This window comes from Ovis aries, chromosome 10, assembly GCF_016772045.2.
Source record: "Ovis aries strain OAR_USU_Benz2616 breed Rambouillet chromosome 10, ARS-UI_Ramb_v3.0, whole genome shotgun sequence".
Lineage (NCBI taxonomy): Eukaryota > Metazoa > Chordata > Mammalia > Artiodactyla > Bovidae > Ovis > Ovis aries.
Window position 1 is genome coordinate 54,373,816 of NC_056063.1, and position 18,411 is coordinate 54,392,226.

General features: G+C 37.7%; 1 protein-coding gene across 1 annotated transcript in view; it reads right to left on the reverse strand.

Annotated features, from left to right (window-relative positions):
• Positions 1 to 18,411, reverse strand: part of OBI1 (ORC ubiquitin ligase 1) — a 40,995-nt gene that overhangs the window by 9,019 nt on the left and 13,565 nt on the right. The window contains exons 3-5 of the mRNA XM_004012192.5: positions 16,620 to 16,711; positions 14,285 to 14,533; positions 10,972 to 11,060 (exon numbers count right to left, since the gene is read on the reverse strand). Coding sequence (XP_004012241.2) covers positions 10,972 to 11,060; positions 14,285 to 14,533; positions 16,620 to 16,711 — 430 coding nt within the window. The remainder of the gene's footprint in view (positions 1 to 10,971; positions 11,061 to 14,284; positions 14,534 to 16,619; positions 16,712 to 18,411) is intronic.

Genomic DNA, 18,411 nt, shown 5'->3' on the forward strand with positions numbered 1-18,411 from the left:
AAATGCCTCTCTTTGATTCAGTTCAGTTCAGTCGCTCAGTTGTGTCTGACTCTTTGTGACCCCAAGGACTGCAGCACACCAGGCTTCCCTGTCCATGACCAACTCCTGAAGCTTACTCAAACTCATGTCCGTCCATAGACCTGGTGATGGCATCCAACTATCTCATCCTCTGTTGTCCCCTTCTCCTCCTGCCTTCAATCCTTCCCAGCATCGGGGTCTTTTACAATGAGACAGTTCTTCACATCAGGTGGCCAAAATATTGGAGTTTCTCTTTGATTAGACATAACTTAAGTGAGTAGTGTGTAATAGGAGCTCCTTGGGACCTGAGTTTGGCTAGAAGCGGGAAGAAAAGGAGAGGTCCCAGCATGTGCTTTGCCATGCACATGTGTGGAGAGAATGGGGAGGGGCGTATTCCAGGGAAAGCGTACAGGGAGGACCAGCACTGAGGCAGCTCCAGCCTGTATCTGCTGGTGGGGGCCTTTCTCTAACCCGCTCCCAATGACCTGTATGTGTGTGACCTGTATCTATTCTCATCCTTCTGTGTGTAACGGAAGGACTGGGGAAAGCGTTCTGTCTTTAAACTGCAAGAGAAGCTTTGGGAAGTGCCCTAGACATTCAGCCACTGCTGAACCCAATGACTTGCCAGGGTTTCTTCAAGAGAGTTTCTCTGTTTAAAATGAAAGACTCAGTTATGAAAATGGTACATTTCTTGAGACTTTGGTAATCATAAAAGTTACTATCTATGGCCAATCCTGTCACAATAGTTGAGTCCACAAAAATTTATTAAGCCACATGAAGCCTACTGAGAGAGAACTGGAAAAAAACCTTCCCTCCTGAGGACCCAAAACAATGTTTCCATTCCCTGGCCCAACATCCAAATAAATAAATAAAAGTGAACTCTGGGGATGGACATTACCAAAAGTGTAACAGGTAAATCTACAGTAGTGTAAGTGACGATTAATGACAATGATGGTGACAGTTAACAGCAGTAGTCACAATTTACTAAAGTTTACTTGTGTCAAGTACATTGCTATATACTTGATATATATCATCATGTCACCTTTATGAAGCAAGAGCTATGTTTCTTATTTTAAGGATGAAGAAATGAGACACTTAAAGCACTTGTCTCTGGTCCCAGGTTATACAGAAAGGAAGCAGCAGGAAGCCAAGTCTGCCTAAGTCCAAATACCATGTATGAAACCATGAGATGCCCAAACGTGAGATCCCTGCTTAAGTAATATCAGCACCTATTTATACTATGACATAGTGAAAATGCTAGCATGTCTACTGAGTGCCAAGTCTAGCAATGTTGTAATATTTATTAATACATACATTTGCTAATATGGAGAAGAAATAACAAGATGTAGGAAGACATTCAGATCTGTCTGCACAAAGCCAATAAACATTTATCAAACATCTATCATGTTCTAGACATAAGTTCAAGAGCATTTTCAAGCTGCCAAAGATCATTTATTAAAATGGCCTTCCAGGAAACTGTAGCACAGATCAACCTGGCAAATGCCAACCCAAAAAGGGTGACTATTTTAACCAGAGATATGTAAACTAAATCTGAACTAGAATCATAAACTGGAAGCTCCATCTTTAATTGTTCTATGTATAAAAAACATACATGATCTTCTTGTCTACCTCATGCACAATCAGCAGGCATTTTCAACTACAAAGAAACAAAGCTACTGATGAAATGAGCAAAATTTTAAATGCAAAAATTTTAGGACCTAAATATCACATAGTACTTACTTACACAGGAGTATAATAGGAATAAAAAACATAAGCTATGCTACACTGCATCTTAGTTTTATCCCAAAACAGAATGTGCTCCAATATCTGCAAGAATTAAAAAAAAAAAAAAAGCCACAGTTCCTCCCTAAAGACAGAGGTCAGCCCTTGCAGCCATTCCTTTTTCCTCCACCTCTCAAAAAATAAAGGCAGTGTCTGGATTTGCAAGTTTTCAAACACAGAACCGAATTTAAAAATAATAGTTCATATTACTAATACGACTTTAAAGAAAGCTTTTGTGTGCATATTTATATTATTAAACTAATCATGCATCGGCCACTTCAATTCTACCTAGAAATTCTTAATAGAGAACACTCAAGTGTTGGGCAGTATATGCAAATTGAAAAGGAATATGTTCCTTTCGTGGTAAGTCTCTGAAAAGGGCCATCCCACATCTATATTTGCTGCCTGTGAAGATGGACTACTCTTTTTACTGTGAAATAAATTCCATTCTATTTGATAAAGGTATTTCAGCTCCATAGAGGAATGCCCTAATTTTCTATCCTCTAAGAGCAGCCTTGAAGTTGACACGACATAAATGGCGATCCTAATCTTTCATAGAAGGAGAGAATCTTGAGACATGCTATTTCGTATCTTTTTATAGTCCTCAGAGGAATAAAGGATTTCATACCTTTCCCCAAAGTATACTAACCTTAACAACAATAAAATCTCAATAGTATAAAAGAATACAACTGTGGTTGGGGGAAAAAAGCATACTTAAAAATCTCTGGACTAATACGATCTACACATTTGTCACTAGAGTTAAATCAATCTCTCTCTCTCAGTATGAGGAATAATATGAAACAAAATAAAACAAAAAACTGTGATATAGCCACTCCGTAATTATTACTCAGATGACAGTTACTGAAGACTAATATATGCTGAGGGGCGATGAGGAAGAAAACAAAAGGACATTATCCTTGTTCTAAAGCAGTTCGTAATCTTTCTGACAACCTTACCGCTTAGTCATTAGCATGCACTGCAGGCTCCTAAAATATCTTATCAATACAATAAAGACAAGGTGACAGAAAACTGCAGTAACTGTCCACCCCCAATTAGCTGAATATCCAGAGAAGGGCCCCTCAGGCGGCTGAGGGGCCTGAGCACACCCAGCTGTCACAGTCTGGCCCCAGGGTATCATCAGGCTCCCCTGACAGTCTACAAGTCCCCCTTCCGGGAAAACCAAAGGGCATAGCAGAATCAGTCAGTGGATCAGGCTGGGGTCAAATACCAGGAATCATTGTGTTTGTCAGAGCAGAATCATGAGAAACAAAAAAGGCCAGAAAAGGTCAGGAAGAGAGAACAGCCGAGGCCAACAAGAGCAGAGGTGTTGCTGAGGAAGCTGAAAGCCAGGCGTGGTACTGGTGGTATGTCTTGAGACACAGTTGAGGAGGAGTTTAGACCTGGGAACTAGGAAGGGGCGCAGCTCACAGTCAGCATGGAGACGGGTAAGGGCAGGAAAACCTGTTCAACTGAGGAGACTCAGACTCAAAACACAAGCCCTGGCACTGTCTCCCCTCTTCCTCTTTCAAACTCTCAAGCTCTAGGACAATTTTGGAAGACTTCAGGGAATCCCTCTGCTCCCCTCATTTGGAGAATGCCAGGAATCTCTCTTTGCCTTCTTAAACCCTATATACCTTAAGCTTCAAGAAAGCTCAAGTCTTAATTCCCTAGTCAGTTCCCTCCAAGCAGCAGTGTAAAGCATTAGAGTGTGAGACTGCTATGTCCTTTTGCTATGTCCCAGAGGAAAAATACACATACACACACACACACACTTTATACAGATACACACTGAGTTCATCACATACACAAAAAGAGTCTTGGGAATTCCCTGGCAGTCCAGTGGTTAGAATTCTGTACTTCCATTGCAGGGGCATGGGTTCTATCCCTCGCCAAGGAATTAACATCCTGCAAGCCATGTGACATGGTCAAAAAAAAGTCTTAATTCCAAGGAGTTGGAAGATTAACTGAGCATGACAGTCATGGAACTGATCAGTATACAGCATAATCCTTAAAACAATACAATAAAAGGACAATAGGAAATCTTAAGAGAGTCTCATAGACAAAATGACAACTGGGCTCAGTCTCAAAGGATGGGTAGGGATTAATCAAGCTGAATAAAAAATGAAAGGGTAATGGAGAGGACCAGGGGCAAACGAAAAGACATGAGCAAAGGTACATGTCACCACATGCAAATCCAGGCCCAGTGAGAAATTCATCATGGCCACAGCAGCGTACTTGAAGAGGAAGGCTGGAGAGGAGCTAAGAAGGCTAAGCTAAAGTCCTATTAGTAAAGAGGCTCATGTACTATACTAAGAAATCCGGCCTTCAATTTGTGAAAAATGGGAAATCGCCCAAGGTTATTAACAAGAGTGAGATGATCAAATTTATATTCTAGAATTCAGGCAACATTCAGCAAATGCTCCAGAGCTGTGACAGGACAAGAGCAATGAGGCAGAGGGCTATTAAAATTGGCTAAGCATGAAATCACGTGGATTGAAACTAGTGGGAACAAGAAGAAGAGGCATTACACAGGAATTTAATAGACAGGATAGAATATACTGGACAATAAGGAATGGGATGAGAAGAAGCAGTGGAAAATGCGGGAAAGGAAGACTGAGGTTTTTATCTCGGGCAACCAGATAAGTAGTAAAGCCATTAACGAGGACAGAAACAAAGCGAGAGGATAAACAATCTCTAACGTGGGATGGATAACGGATCCAGTTATTTAGACGCAAACCTCTACCAGTTCTCTGTGCCACGTGGTGTGCCAAGGACATACAATTATTTCATCTTCAAAGTGGTACATTATGCACAGTTTACATAAAGAAAGTAATGGCTCCAACAAGTCAAGTAATTTATCAAATGTTATTTATCTGTTTATTTAATTACTCAACAAGTATGTATCAGGTGCCTTTCAGGTGCTGGGGTTTTGCAAGTGAAGGAGATGGGCAGCAAGGTTAGAATCAAGTCATACAGGCTTCATTCAGATTTCATGTCACCTCAGAAGGGTTATTTGAGAACAAGCCTTCTGTACTTCAAGTTAGTTGTTTGAAATATTTAAGAATTGCTAACAATGTATTTCGGAGCTGCAATCTATGGGGTCACACAGAGTCGGCCACGACTACTGAGCGACTTCACTTTCACTTTCATGCACTGGAGAAGGAAATGGCAACCCACTCCAGTGTTCTTGCCTGGAGAATCCCAGGGACGGGGGAGCCTGGTGGGCTGCCATCTATGGGGTCGCACAGAGTCGGACACGACTGAAGTGACTTAGCAGCAGCAGCAACAATGTATTTGCAAACATTAGTGTGAAGTAAATTAAATTTCATGTTGAATATTTTCAAGCATTCAACTCATAAAGCCACCATTAAATGTTAAAGAAAGGGAAGGAACGAAGGGAGGGAAGGAGGGAGGGGAAGCTAGGAAGGAAGCGGCCTTTGCTTCTGCACCTTCTACTTCTGCAGTCTTGACTGCAGTGATAAAATTATGGCATGGTGAAGCAATACAGCATAAGATTATTAGCACAGACTCTGGAGCCAGACTCTCTAGAACTGAACTCTGGCTTTGTCTACCTTCTAGCATTGTGATTTGGGGGAAGATATTTAAAATTTCTGTACTTCAGTGTTTATCTTATGAAATGGAGCTAGTAGTAGTACCTATCTAGTAGGTGGGTGAGGTTAAATGAGTTAAAACTTGAGATGTACTGATAATAGAGCCCACAGTTAATGCACAACCAATGTTACAGTATCACCTGCCTTCTTAGCCCTTATTACTGTCTGAAATTACTGTGTTTGTTTAGTTGCTTGAGCTCTTGTTCTGTCTTCTCCATTCTAAATTCCACAAGGGAAAGGTCATGGGGACAACTTCAGAGGACTGCTTTAGACGGAATGATCAGGAAAAGCCTCTCTGAATCTGATAACAGGAGACAGCCATATAAAGATGTGGACATTCTAAGAGATGGAAAAATTCTAGCATGTTTTAGAAACAGAAGGCGGCCAGTATGGCTAGAGCAGGATAAGGCATGGGGATGAGATGGAATAGGCAAGCATCGTGACTAGGTGGCAAAGTGTCTGGATTGTATTTTAGGAAAACACTGGACAGTTTCAGATAAGAGATTTAACAGCGTGATTTACACTTCATAAAAAACCATTTTGAGTATAGTGAAAATTGAATTGGGTAGGGGAAGGAGAGAGTAGAAGGGAAACTTGAATCCAGGTAGTCTGTCTCCAGAATTAGGCATTTATTTAACTCGTGCTTTGCAGTGAATTTAAGGTACAGGATCTTGAGTGAAAGTATAAAATAGACAGATGGAAACATGAATCTACAGTTTAGAAGAAAAGGCAAGGCCAATGATTTAGATTTTATTTTGTAATCGCTGACATATTAAGAAATTATTAAAGCCATGGGAGCTGATGAGATGGCTCAAGGAACACAAACACAGCATGAGGGGAAGAAAGTACAGCTTATGATTTATGAAGTCTATTCTGTCCTCCTCAGAACACTTCTTTTCATGTCCTAATAGAATACTGATCACCACTCAGGAGTAGCTGGAGCATTCATCTTCCTCCAGAAGTTGCTGAGGCATGGGTAAAAACTGGTCCATAATGATAAGTCTTAGGGTTGCTGGGCAGTAAAAACGATGCTTGCAGGGAAACGTTATCAAACCCACAGATCTCACTAAAGATACAATAACATTACCAAATATATATTTATAGAATGGAAAGCCATTATTAATCCAATTATGACCAAGTTTGATTTAAATGACCTATGCAATTCTATGTATACAAAATTTTGTATATCTACATATATATTTCATACCCTACACTATTAATATAAGTTAGAAGCTAAGGGCATGGGTCAGCTGCTCTGTTTAAGCCTCAAAATAGGTGGCAACATGGCACAAACTCTGCCCAGTGAGACTAGAGAAAAAGAATGGCACAACTGAACAGAGCGACCTCGGAGAGAGGGCATAATACTTCCAAATGCTTTACAAGTCATTAATAAGCTTCATAATATTTGAAGCTAAAAAATCACTAGGAACTCCTAACTCTATCAAGGACAAATATATCCACACTTCTAGGTACAGTTTAGGAATATGAGAAATGCAGTTCTACCTTCCTTCAGCTTCTTATTTTTGTTTCTTACTATGTGGAGGTGTGACACTCTCGGGATCCCCCATTAAATGGGAGATGGAGAAGAGGAACAGGAAAAATGACTAAATTTCTTCATTAAATCTTTGGCAAAATGGAAGGGGAATTCTCTCAGGAGCTACATTTTTATTCATTTACTCAACAGATATATACTAGGAGCAGAACTCTATAAAATGCATGGCTATAATAGTGAATAAAACTATAGCCCTCACTCAGAAAAATATGAAGTAAGTAATAGTTGTTGTTCAGTCACTAAGTCATGTCTGACTCTTTGCAACCCCATGGACTGCAGCACTCCAAGTTTCCCCGTCCTTTACTATATCCTTGAGTTTGCTCAGATTCATGTCTATTAAGTTGGTGATGCTATCTAACCATCTCATTCTCTGTCACCCCCTTCTCCTCCTGCCCTCAAATCTTTCCCAGAATCAGGGTCTTTTCTAATGAGTCAGCTCTTCGCATCATGTGGCCAAAGTACTGGAGCTTCAGCTTCAGTCCCTCAAATGAATATTCAGGGTTGAATTCACTGGAATAATTACACAAAACTTTAATATTCATCGAAATAATTACACAAAACACTAATTATTAGTAATTGTGATTATGTGCTAAAAAGGGAAAGTACAAGATAGTAAGGGAAACCTAACCAACTTTAGGGGTCAGAAACAGAATTTGTACAGTTCAAAGCATCTAGGATACTGTCAAGTAAATAAACTTTCAGTATTTCTGGGCTGGCGGGGAGAATGGCTTTTCTTCACGTACCAGTCTTGCAAACTAAAGGACATTATCACCCCCTCTTTAGTCCAAATATAAAATCTGATTCTCTTAGAAGTCCATGTTAGAGAAAACTGAAAGGGCAGGCAGATGATTTTCTTCAGGTAAAACAAATTAGAAGAGAGAGACTAATTCAGGAAGTGGCTACATCAAGTCAAAGAAACAGCTGCATTTTTCTGGACCACCAGTTTAGCTATCAGGACAATGAAGTGTTGACAAAGAACAGAATGGATATTACTGAAATCCAGAAAAGTATGCTTAGTGGGACAGCTGCCACACTGCACAAAGGGGTTTCTAAGCTAAAGTTGAAAAAGGAAAAATATCCAGGTACACATTGAGATTAAATATAATGGAGGGTAAAAGACTAAAAAACAATAGCAGAAGAGATAAATGATAATCCAGATTTCATTTTAAAGATTACACCACTGTTTTTAAAAATTATAAAATACATTACTTTTATATAATCCTATTTACTTGAAATCAATGTACATGTCTAAGTCCCCTTTGTTCACACTAGACTGCAGTCTAGTTTCGGGGCAACAGCATGATATTTGCTTGAGTGTCCTAAAAGGGGGGCTTCTCAGGTGGCGTAATGATAAAGAACCCACCTGCCAATGCAGGAGACATGGAGATGCGAGTTCAATCCCTGGGTCAGGAAGATTCCCTATAGGAGGAAATGGCAACCTGCTCCAGTATTCTTGCCTGAGCATCCCCACAGACAGAGGAGCCTGGTGGGCTACAGTTCATGGGGTCACAGAGAATTGGACACAACTAAGCAACAGAGCACCATGCAAGTCCTTAAAAGAAATACCTTCTGCTATGGACTGAATTGTATTCCCACTCTCCCTACCCACCCCCACCAAATTCATTTGTTGAAGCCCTAACCCTCAGCATGACTATATTTAGAGACAGGGTCTTTAGGAGGTGATTAAAGTTAAATGAGACCATAAAGAGGAGGCCTAAATCTAACAGGACTGGTGCCTCATAAGAAGAGAGACCAGAGTACACACTCTCTCTGACATGTCAAAGACATGTCAAAGACATGTCAAAGAGAAGGCGGCTGTCTGCAAGTCAAAAAGAGAGCCCTTGCCAGAAAACCAAACTGCTGAACTTTGACCTGGGATTTCTAGCTTCCAGAACTATAAGCAAATAAATTTCCAATGTTTAAGCCACCCTGTCTATATATTTGTTACGGCAGCCCAAGCTAACAAATACACCTTCTTAACTTTTTTCCCTTTCTAGTATCTAAATTTTAAAGCTCTCTCTTCTGCCTGATTCATAGAGTATGTCTGAACAACCTGAAAGATACATTAGACATTCAGGCCACGTATATAAAAAGTACACCTTGACAACTAACCGAGTAGAGGAGAAAAGTAATTGGTCAAAGCACTTCCTAATCAAGGAAATGAAATGGAATGGATGGTTTCTGTTTGCCTGCATTTACTTTTGAACTCTCAAAATTTCATACTGTTTTCAATACAAATAGGAGCGCTCCTCAAGAGAACCAGATTTGGGTATTTTCAGCTGTGGTCAGCTTCTCTCTGACTCCCACTAGGATTTGGTGATGCAGAGGTAAACAAGGCTATAAATCAATGCCACACTTTTAGTACCTCAATGCATTGCAAATTGATCTGGAACAGGGGTCAGTTCAAATCGTTTTTTAAGTGAACTTGTTCCCTTCCCCTGAAGGGAAGCAATGGAAGCTAAAGAGAGCAAATCCCAAAGTTACATGAGATTCAGAAGTGTGACTGCTTGTGAAAACAGAGGTGAGGTTTCTTTAGGTGAGATTCTTCAGTTGTTTATCAGGTAGGAATCAAGGATATTTAAAAACACACATCATGGTGGCTAGTGCTAAATCTGAAAATCTGGTGGGCAACTTTTCAAGAAATAAAAGCTACGAACAAAATGGCTTTACTTCCATTCAGCCTGCTGTGGGAAATGGCTAATGGATAAACATTATTATGACTGGCAAGGCGAGCTGCCAATAAATAAGAAGAGCAGAGATTCAAACCACCATATATTAACGGCAACACTTCCTAAGCTTATTTCACTAATTCATCAAAGTAGGACATTATCTGAAGTGAAAAGAAAAATGAGGTTGGAGAGCACAGGGGAAGGAACTATTTAAAAGTAAAAGCTATGCTTCTTTCTCTATTGGTTAGTTATCTCTGCTTTGAGTAATTATGGTTTACTTCTACCATTTCCTGATACCACAGTTGGTTTTACTGAAGGCAATATTTTCTCCTTTTCAAATGACAAACAGAGAACTACTTCTGGTAGGATGAATTTCCAATGTTTGTTTATGCCTTTCTCGTCTTTTTCCATTAGGAGAAAATGGCTGGACAGGAAGAAAGTGTGGAGTTCTGATATGCCACTCCTCAGAGGGATGGGGCTCACACTTTCTTTTCACTTGTCATTTTTTTTCCCCTAGAACAATAACAACCTCAAGTGCTCTCTCTTTTCTTAATCTTCAAGTCTTAATTCTCAACTGTGTCTGAGCATTTTAAACTAACTGTTCAAAATTTTGCAATCTTGTATCTTTTGGAATGGAGTGAAAATATCCCCACCATAAAAGAATTCATTTAATTGTACAGTTCAAATCAGTATAAAATTCAACAAATGAAGCCTTAAATTCTATTTCAGATAGGCTTTTTAGGTAATGGGTAGTATAACAGCTTTCAGTGTAATGTAACAGAGCACAGCTCTGGGGCTGGACTACCTGGGTTCGAATCCTATTTCCACCACTTCCTAGCTGTGAAGATTTAGAAAAATTAATTTGATCTCTATACCTCCATTTTATCATCTGTAAATGGAGAATAATAGTAGTTCTATGTCACAGATTGTTGTACCTGGTAAAGACAAAGCAATGGATGAATTTTAACTATCATTAAGATTATTTCAAAAAATATCCAAAAGGCATCATGTTAGTCTCCGTACTCTTTGTTGGGATCATTAAACAGTTATATGTAAAACCAAGTGGAGGCTCACCAGTCTTAGGTCACATAAAACAAACCTCTTGATAATTAGGTAAGGAAAAAAGATAAGAAGGAAATCCTTTCTTCCGACATTAGCATTAACTGAGACTAAGATTTCACCAATAACCTAAGTATACACTTTTGACATTTACAGGTAAGACATTCTACTTAAACTTACATGTTTCAACAAAGAATCCAGTGAAAAACATAATGTAATAGCAGCTTATTTTAAAATACTGACATAACCTGAAACATTGCTCTATGAACAAAATACATACTTCTGAGGTGATCTGTTATCAACTTCAGCTTTCAGTCGCAAATTCTCCCTCACCAGGCCACCATTTTCCAATTTCAATTTTTTATTTGCCTTAAAAAAAAAGTATTGAAAATAATTAAGCACACGTTAAAAACAAATGTGTAAAAATTATGACATGAGCCATCTGTATGTTTTAGAGCAACAGTATGAGAAAACTGAACACCAGAGCATGTCTTCAGAAACTTAAAATCACCATTGGGAATGACTTGGGAAACTGAACACGATCACACATTTTTAATCCAAATTCCCCAAGCACTTTGCAAATCTTCTATCCAGGGAAATAAACGGAGCTATGTTAGTTAGCTTAGAGTTGTTATGGGACTATCGGCAATTTTTTTTTTTTTTCCTTTTTCACATAACTGAATACTCTAAGCATGGTAACAATATACCACATGCAATTATTCACAAAACTAACAGCTAAGTAACTTGCATTATGAGATTGATTTTTGGTTGCTATTTTAAAAGTTTTTAGTGGTAACATATCTAATATCGTTAAACTACTTGCTTGCTTTCTTCAAAATGGCTTTCCCAAATGCTCTGGCTCACAACCTCTTGGATCAATATTTTCTAATAAATTGTATGGATTCTTTTTTGATTTTTTTTCAGATTGCAAGTTATGATTTCCTTCTTGGAGTTGCATACCTAAAAACTGCCTGACAAAATATTTATTGCTAGAAAATCTAGAGGGTCAATATTGATCCTGGGCAGCCCCAAAAGTAGAGTGTCTGTTGTAGAATCTTAGAAGTGACTTCTTTTAAATCTGCTAGTCATTGTGTTTCTGAATTCCAACAAAAAATAAGACTTCCCAGGCTAGGAACCAATCTCACTAACCTAGCAGGAGAAATTCATTGTCTGACTATTAACATTCAAAGTGTCAGAACAATTGTCAACAAAAAGGTTTAAACTAAGAAAATCTGAAAATAGATTTAAAAAATCCGACCAATAATTTCTAGAATTCTTGACTATATTACTTGCCCATCCACACACAAATGCCCCAAGAGGAAGGGAAGCAGGGCGGAGGACACTCTTTTCAACACCAGACCTAACTCTCTCAGATGTATCCAGGTTCCTTTTGGATTGAGTACCTGCTTATCTTCATGGATGCAAACCAACCAGGACTGTGGAGAGTTAATTCTTTACGTGACTGATAAACACCATTACTGCCTCTCTGAAGACATAGGAAAGGTAATATACTTCCTTATACACACACACATGCACACACAATGAATTAAGCCCTCAAGCATAGCACTGTAAGAGGAGGCACTTAGTGAATGTTTTTTGATGATGAATGACAAGCTTAAATTAGAACCTCATTTGATTTCTTTTCCCCATCCCCCTGGACAAGGTCTCTCACCAGTCCCGAGGCTTTCTAAGATGCTCTTTATGGGCTGGCTAACCCTCAATTATCAGAGATATTTTCAAGTTCAGGAGAACTGGATGGGTAAAGTTACAAAAGGGAGAGTCCTTCCTGCCTATTTGTTGCACCTAAAAGAGTAATAAAGACGTCAGCTAACTATTATACTTTGTGATCTCCACACTGGCTTCATAATGGTTCAAAACGCACTTGTCTTGGAAACATGAGGAAAAAAGTCCATTTCACTCAATCTAGGTAGTCCTTTATTCTGAATCTTCAGCATTCCTATATTTGTTTTATAGTATGCTGTTATTTTGTATTTTGCATTCAAGTTTTGCCTCTGCAGTCCACTTTTTTTTAGTTTATGTTCCAGTTTTTTGCCTAGTTCTACCTAATTCCTTCACTAGGTATTCAAAATGGGCTTTTCAAGTATCCCAAATAATTGTGAGGTCTCAAGGTAACTTTGGGTATTGAATTTAACATATGATCTTTAAAAGAACAAAGAAAAACTATATTTTATGTACTTTTCTTTTACATACATCCCTTATACCACTCTTACAAACTCAGAGTCGAGTTTTCATACATATCTTCATGCTCTAAGAAGCATTTATTGCCAAATATTTTAATGAAATTCAACAATATAAAATAAACCATACAAAACTTACTGATAGTGCAAGGACAGTTAATGAGGACATGGCTGATTGACAAACACCGTGACTTCTCAGCTACCTTTCCATGTCCTTTTCTCCTCTCAAACTAACACGGTAATGGTGGCCACTATAAACCAAAGGAACAACACACTTCCCCTAGGCTTGTAGCAAACTCAGTGCAATTACATCCATAGTTTTTTTTTTCTCTAAAAGTACTATGTTTCCAACTTTCTCTCATCTTGGCCTTCCTGAGTCCACATGGCATTTATTTTATACGTGGGTATGCAATTTGACTTAGTATTCACACAGAGTTGCAGATAATTCTCTGCTATTTAATCTCACTGAGCATCAGAGAGCCGGTATGTGGCAGTACATCTCTAAAATATGTAGAGCATTAATGATTTCAGGAGGTGGAATTCAGTAGTTCAGCACAGTGACAGTATTTTAAGAGAATGCAGATAGGTTGAATGGGGGCTGTGAATTTGGATACCACAAGCCCATCTCTGTTCAGCACAACAGGCCTCCACTGTGGATAAACCTGAAGCCAAGACAAAAGGCTAGTCCCTCTGGCCAGCACAGCTCTACATCACTTCATTACCTCTAATGCTGATGCCATGCATATCACCTCCTTACCTAGACTGGAAAATCCTAGAGGATTGCCCTTTTCACCTATGCTTTCTCTATCTTCTTGCGTGGATAAAGAATAACTGAAAAAATTAAACTGCCTCTCAGCGACAATATTCTTTTGCATGGAGTAGTCTGAAGCCATCACTCACAGTTCTCTTGGAATTAGTAAGTCTTTAACTATTTACAATATTAAAACATCAGAGAAAGGGAGTGCTAGAGAAAAGATGGTCCAAACCTTCCATTTTATAGGTAGGGAAATGGACAGGTCTGTCTTTATGCATACATGGCAGTTACTGACATAAGCTTTTAAAAAAAAAGGAAGTCAAATCACAAAGCGGGGGAAATAGAAACACATCCTTTAAACTGATGTCGTTCTTTCACAAGAAGATGTAAACTCATATAGAGGCACTACAAAGTCTCCAATTACAAAGTCTCCAATTACAGTCACAAATAGGACCACCTGTTATTTCTTGGCAGCTATTAAGATTTAAAGAGAAAAAGTTTTCTTATTGTTTCTAAATGCTCATCCAGGGATTTGTCCTTTCTCCCCAAATCATCTAAAGGATGACTCAAAATAGTATGGCTATTTATTCTTTTGAAGGTACTTAAAATACTACGGAATTTTAAACACAACCACAACTTACCTCTTTTAGCTTATCCACGTCATCTTTCACTTTTTCATAGATTTCATTAGCTGTTCTAAGCTTTTTCTTCCACTCTGCTACAGTTTCTGGGTCAATTTTACTTGGATTATCTGCAACTGGAAGTTTATCTTCATTTTGGTTGCCCTGCATCAAGGTTAAAGGATCCAGAATAGTCTTGATCTGTGATTCCAAGCTGACGTTTTTACTCTTAAGCTCGTCTACCTCTTTCTGCAGACAATCTATTTCATCCTGAAAAAACATTGCACAGCCATCAGGCAGACACAGACACTAAACACATACACATGCTAGAGTGAAGTCGACATGTTTTTAAAATTTACATTAAAAATCCTGTAGACACACAGATTCTTTATGCATTAGAATAACTTTGTAAACAGAAAGTCACATACAGCTGAAATTCTCAAAATGTATTTTGACTGATAAAAATTGGCACCTCTATTGCTTTTAATTCAATGATCATTCATGATTAAAAAATGAAAATGTCAAATCTTTAATTCCATTTTAAATATTCAGAAAATATGAAAAGTCACATGAATTCAATAAGGAAGTAGATTCTTCAGAAGAAAATTCTGAGGCATGTTTAATTCCTTTACTAAGGGGCATTTAAAAATACAGTTTTGATCAAGGAAATCTGTAGTTTTGGCTGATGTCTCTCTTTTGCTTCATATAGAAGTGAAACTATATACCATGTCCTTTCACCCTCCACGTCAGAATGATACCTGCAATTGTGAACTCTTCTGAATTCTAGCTCTTTAGCTACTGCTGTGACTGTTTCAAGTATTAGTTTTCCCCATGTAGAACATCCTTGAATCCAGCAATGAAACACTGGGGCTAGAACTCTCTTCTGTGATACCATTTATTTACCTATAATGGATATTTCACCTTAAACTAAAATTATTAGGAATTCTGTTCTCAGAAAATAAACTTAAACATGCCAGCACTCTCCTAAAGCATTAATTTGATTAGTATCTAAGTGTGATAAATATTCATTACATAAATAAGAATACATTTTAGAGTTAACACAGAACTATTTACTATTTTAAATTACAATATGTTTTGAGTTAACTGGCATTATAAAATGAGAAAAGGGCTTTACTTGTTTGAATAAATTAATGAATAAATAAATATAAACAAGAAAACACATATGAACGAACATTTACTCAGTCATTTATCTATGCCCTATTTTATTTCAAAAAATTTTTGAAGCAGCCTGGTTTCCATTTATGTAGTGTAATTTAAAGATATTTTGTGTCAAAGGAAGAGAGCAATATTATCCCCCATTTAGTCAATATAAAATGACAACTGGACTTAATGTTTATTCAAAAGTATATATATCCATTAGCATGAAGCTAATTTAGAAAAAATTCCATCACTATGTCAAATCACCTGCATGTCAAATCACATGCAGAAAACAACTGCATGATCTCACATATATGTGGAATCTAAAAGAGTCAAACATATAAAAGCAGAGTTAAACAGTGGTTACCAAGCATGGAAAGTGAGGAAATGGGGAGGCAGGAGAAACAGGGAGATGGTTCAAGGGGTACAGAGTTGCAGCTAGAGATAGTCTAGAGACCTACGGTATAGCATGATGACTACAGGTAATAATATTGTCCCGTCTACTGGACACTGCTGAGTAGATTTCAGGTGCCCTCACCACACACACACACACACAAATAGTAACTATGTGAGGAGATGGCTATGCTAATTAGTTTGACTGAAGTCATCACTTCACCCTGTATATGTATATCAAAACATGTTGTACACCTTACACATACATAATTTTTTAAAAACATCATTTAAAAATTCAACAAACATTTTAAAAATGTTTTTTAAAACATGCAGCAAAAAAGAAGCAATAGCATATCTCAAACCAAAATCTCTTTGTCGGTAGCTAACATAAGTATCTTTTCTGTATCAGAACTTATCAGACTTATAAACGGCAGTGAATTTCCAGGTAGAAACAAACACAGAATGAAGGTTACAGTACTTGTTTGCAATCATAATGCCACGTGGGGTTGGAAGACTGACTTCTACATTGAGAGTTTCCTTTATCTCCCAGCTTCTTGAGGGAGCAACTTAAAAAATGATGTTTCTGTTGAGCACAAATTTAAAATTAAAAGCAAGAAAAAGAGGAAATGTTTCCATCTGTTTCCCTATTTGAAACAGGAAAGGAAAAAAGAATTTATCAGATATTTTTAAGCTGGCATTTAACGTAAGATTCCATTGGATACTTACTCTAAGAAGTCCAGACTGATAGCTCAGTTTTATCTAGAATTCAATGCTGTCATCATTTAACATTTTACTTAGTATTTACCTCGTACTCTTTGTGGAGTAATTCAAGTCTGGTTTTCCGAAGATGCTTCCTGACTGTATGGCTTAGCATAGGTTCACTTTCACTCGTTCCTCCTATAGGGGCAAAAATAAAATCTAACCTTTCATTCTGATTTGGGTAGAATGAAAATTAAAATGAACCCTTTCCTTATTGTTCTATGTAGTCTCTAGTTTAATTCCTATCCTTTTTCTTACATCCACTTTGTGTTGCCATCCTTTTCTGTACTTCAATTCTGAGAAAAAATAAGTAAGTAACACCATCAGAAATACCTTCAGTAAAATATCATGTTATGTTTACTTACTTGGGTATCTTATTAAACTCAATGAAGGCAAAGGCTATATTTTATTAACTCATTTGAACTAGTGCAAATTTTGAATACCAGACACCTGTTAATGATAAAACCAGTGATTACATCTAACCAATAAGCTGTATAATTAAAATATTATTTGTTGTATAAATCAATATTATATATATGATTATTAAATATATTATCTTATATGTCACATATATGATATACATATTATAATGCATATTATTATAACTAACGTATTCAAATATATATAGTTACTAGTAACACAACTGAAAAGATGAATGTGTCTTTCACTGACTCTAACAACCCAGTTACGATGGATTACAAATCAGAGCATTAATTGTATGCCCACAATAACTCACATATACACACTCAAAATGTATTCTTCCTAAGAGCTCTTCACTTACCCTGTGGTTACCTTCTTTGTACTTCTTAGCATCATGATAACAAAGGCATTTACAAATCTTTTTCACAGGACTCCATCCAGATGCAAGGATGGATGAACCATTTTACTTCAGAGAATTTATAAAATATCACTTAGATACAAATGAATGAAGAAAGAAGGGATGCAAAAAGAAGCTGGGAAAAAAACATCTAAATTATTTTAATCAACAAAGCTCACAGTCCGCAAAGAAAGACCTGACTCCTGGTAAAGATCAGTGCAGATAAAAAAGTAAAGGCTGAGAGATTAACACTCCAGTTTGCAGCACAGCACAGAAATATTCCTCTGTAAGACTTCACCCAGGTACCCAGGAGAGAAACCTTGGAGCCACCTCTGATTCCCTTTCAGATCGCTTAGTTTCAAAGTTCCAATGGTTCTTCTTTCATTCTAGCATATATATCTTCCTTTCTATTATAAAAACTTTATATAAGTCCATTTTCCCTAATTTGGGACTATTACAAAGATGAAAGTTTTTTTCCCTATAATTCATGCTATCATCAATTCACTTTCAATTTTTCCTAAAGCAGAAACAAATAAAAATCATTTTAACAATCTAAAAGAAATAACACTATAAAAGCTCTTTAAATGTTTCATTTTCTAAGAATCTTCCAGTTCAAGTTTTACCCCTACCACCTGCCCCCAACCCCACTTTACCTACATGACTGTAGCACTGAACGTTCTTTTTCATGCCCTTAATCCAGACTCACATTCTCCCTCACCTGGGCAGGAGTCTGACCTACTCATGTCCTGTTTCTCCCCTGGAGCCCAAACTATGTATCATCACCTGAGTAATAGCCCTAGTACACACTTTGGATTATGCCATTCCTCTGCTCAAAACCATCATGCCCACCTTACCCTTCTCACCCATACAGCAACTCCCTGATTTAGTCTGTCACTCAAGATGCTCTGTGCTAAAGTCTTAATTTACCTTTTCAGTCTTACTTCAACAGTGAGACCCAACTAGACTTTCCTGTTTCCCAACTGCAGTGAATGCTGCTCCCTCTATAAGAAATGGTCTCTCT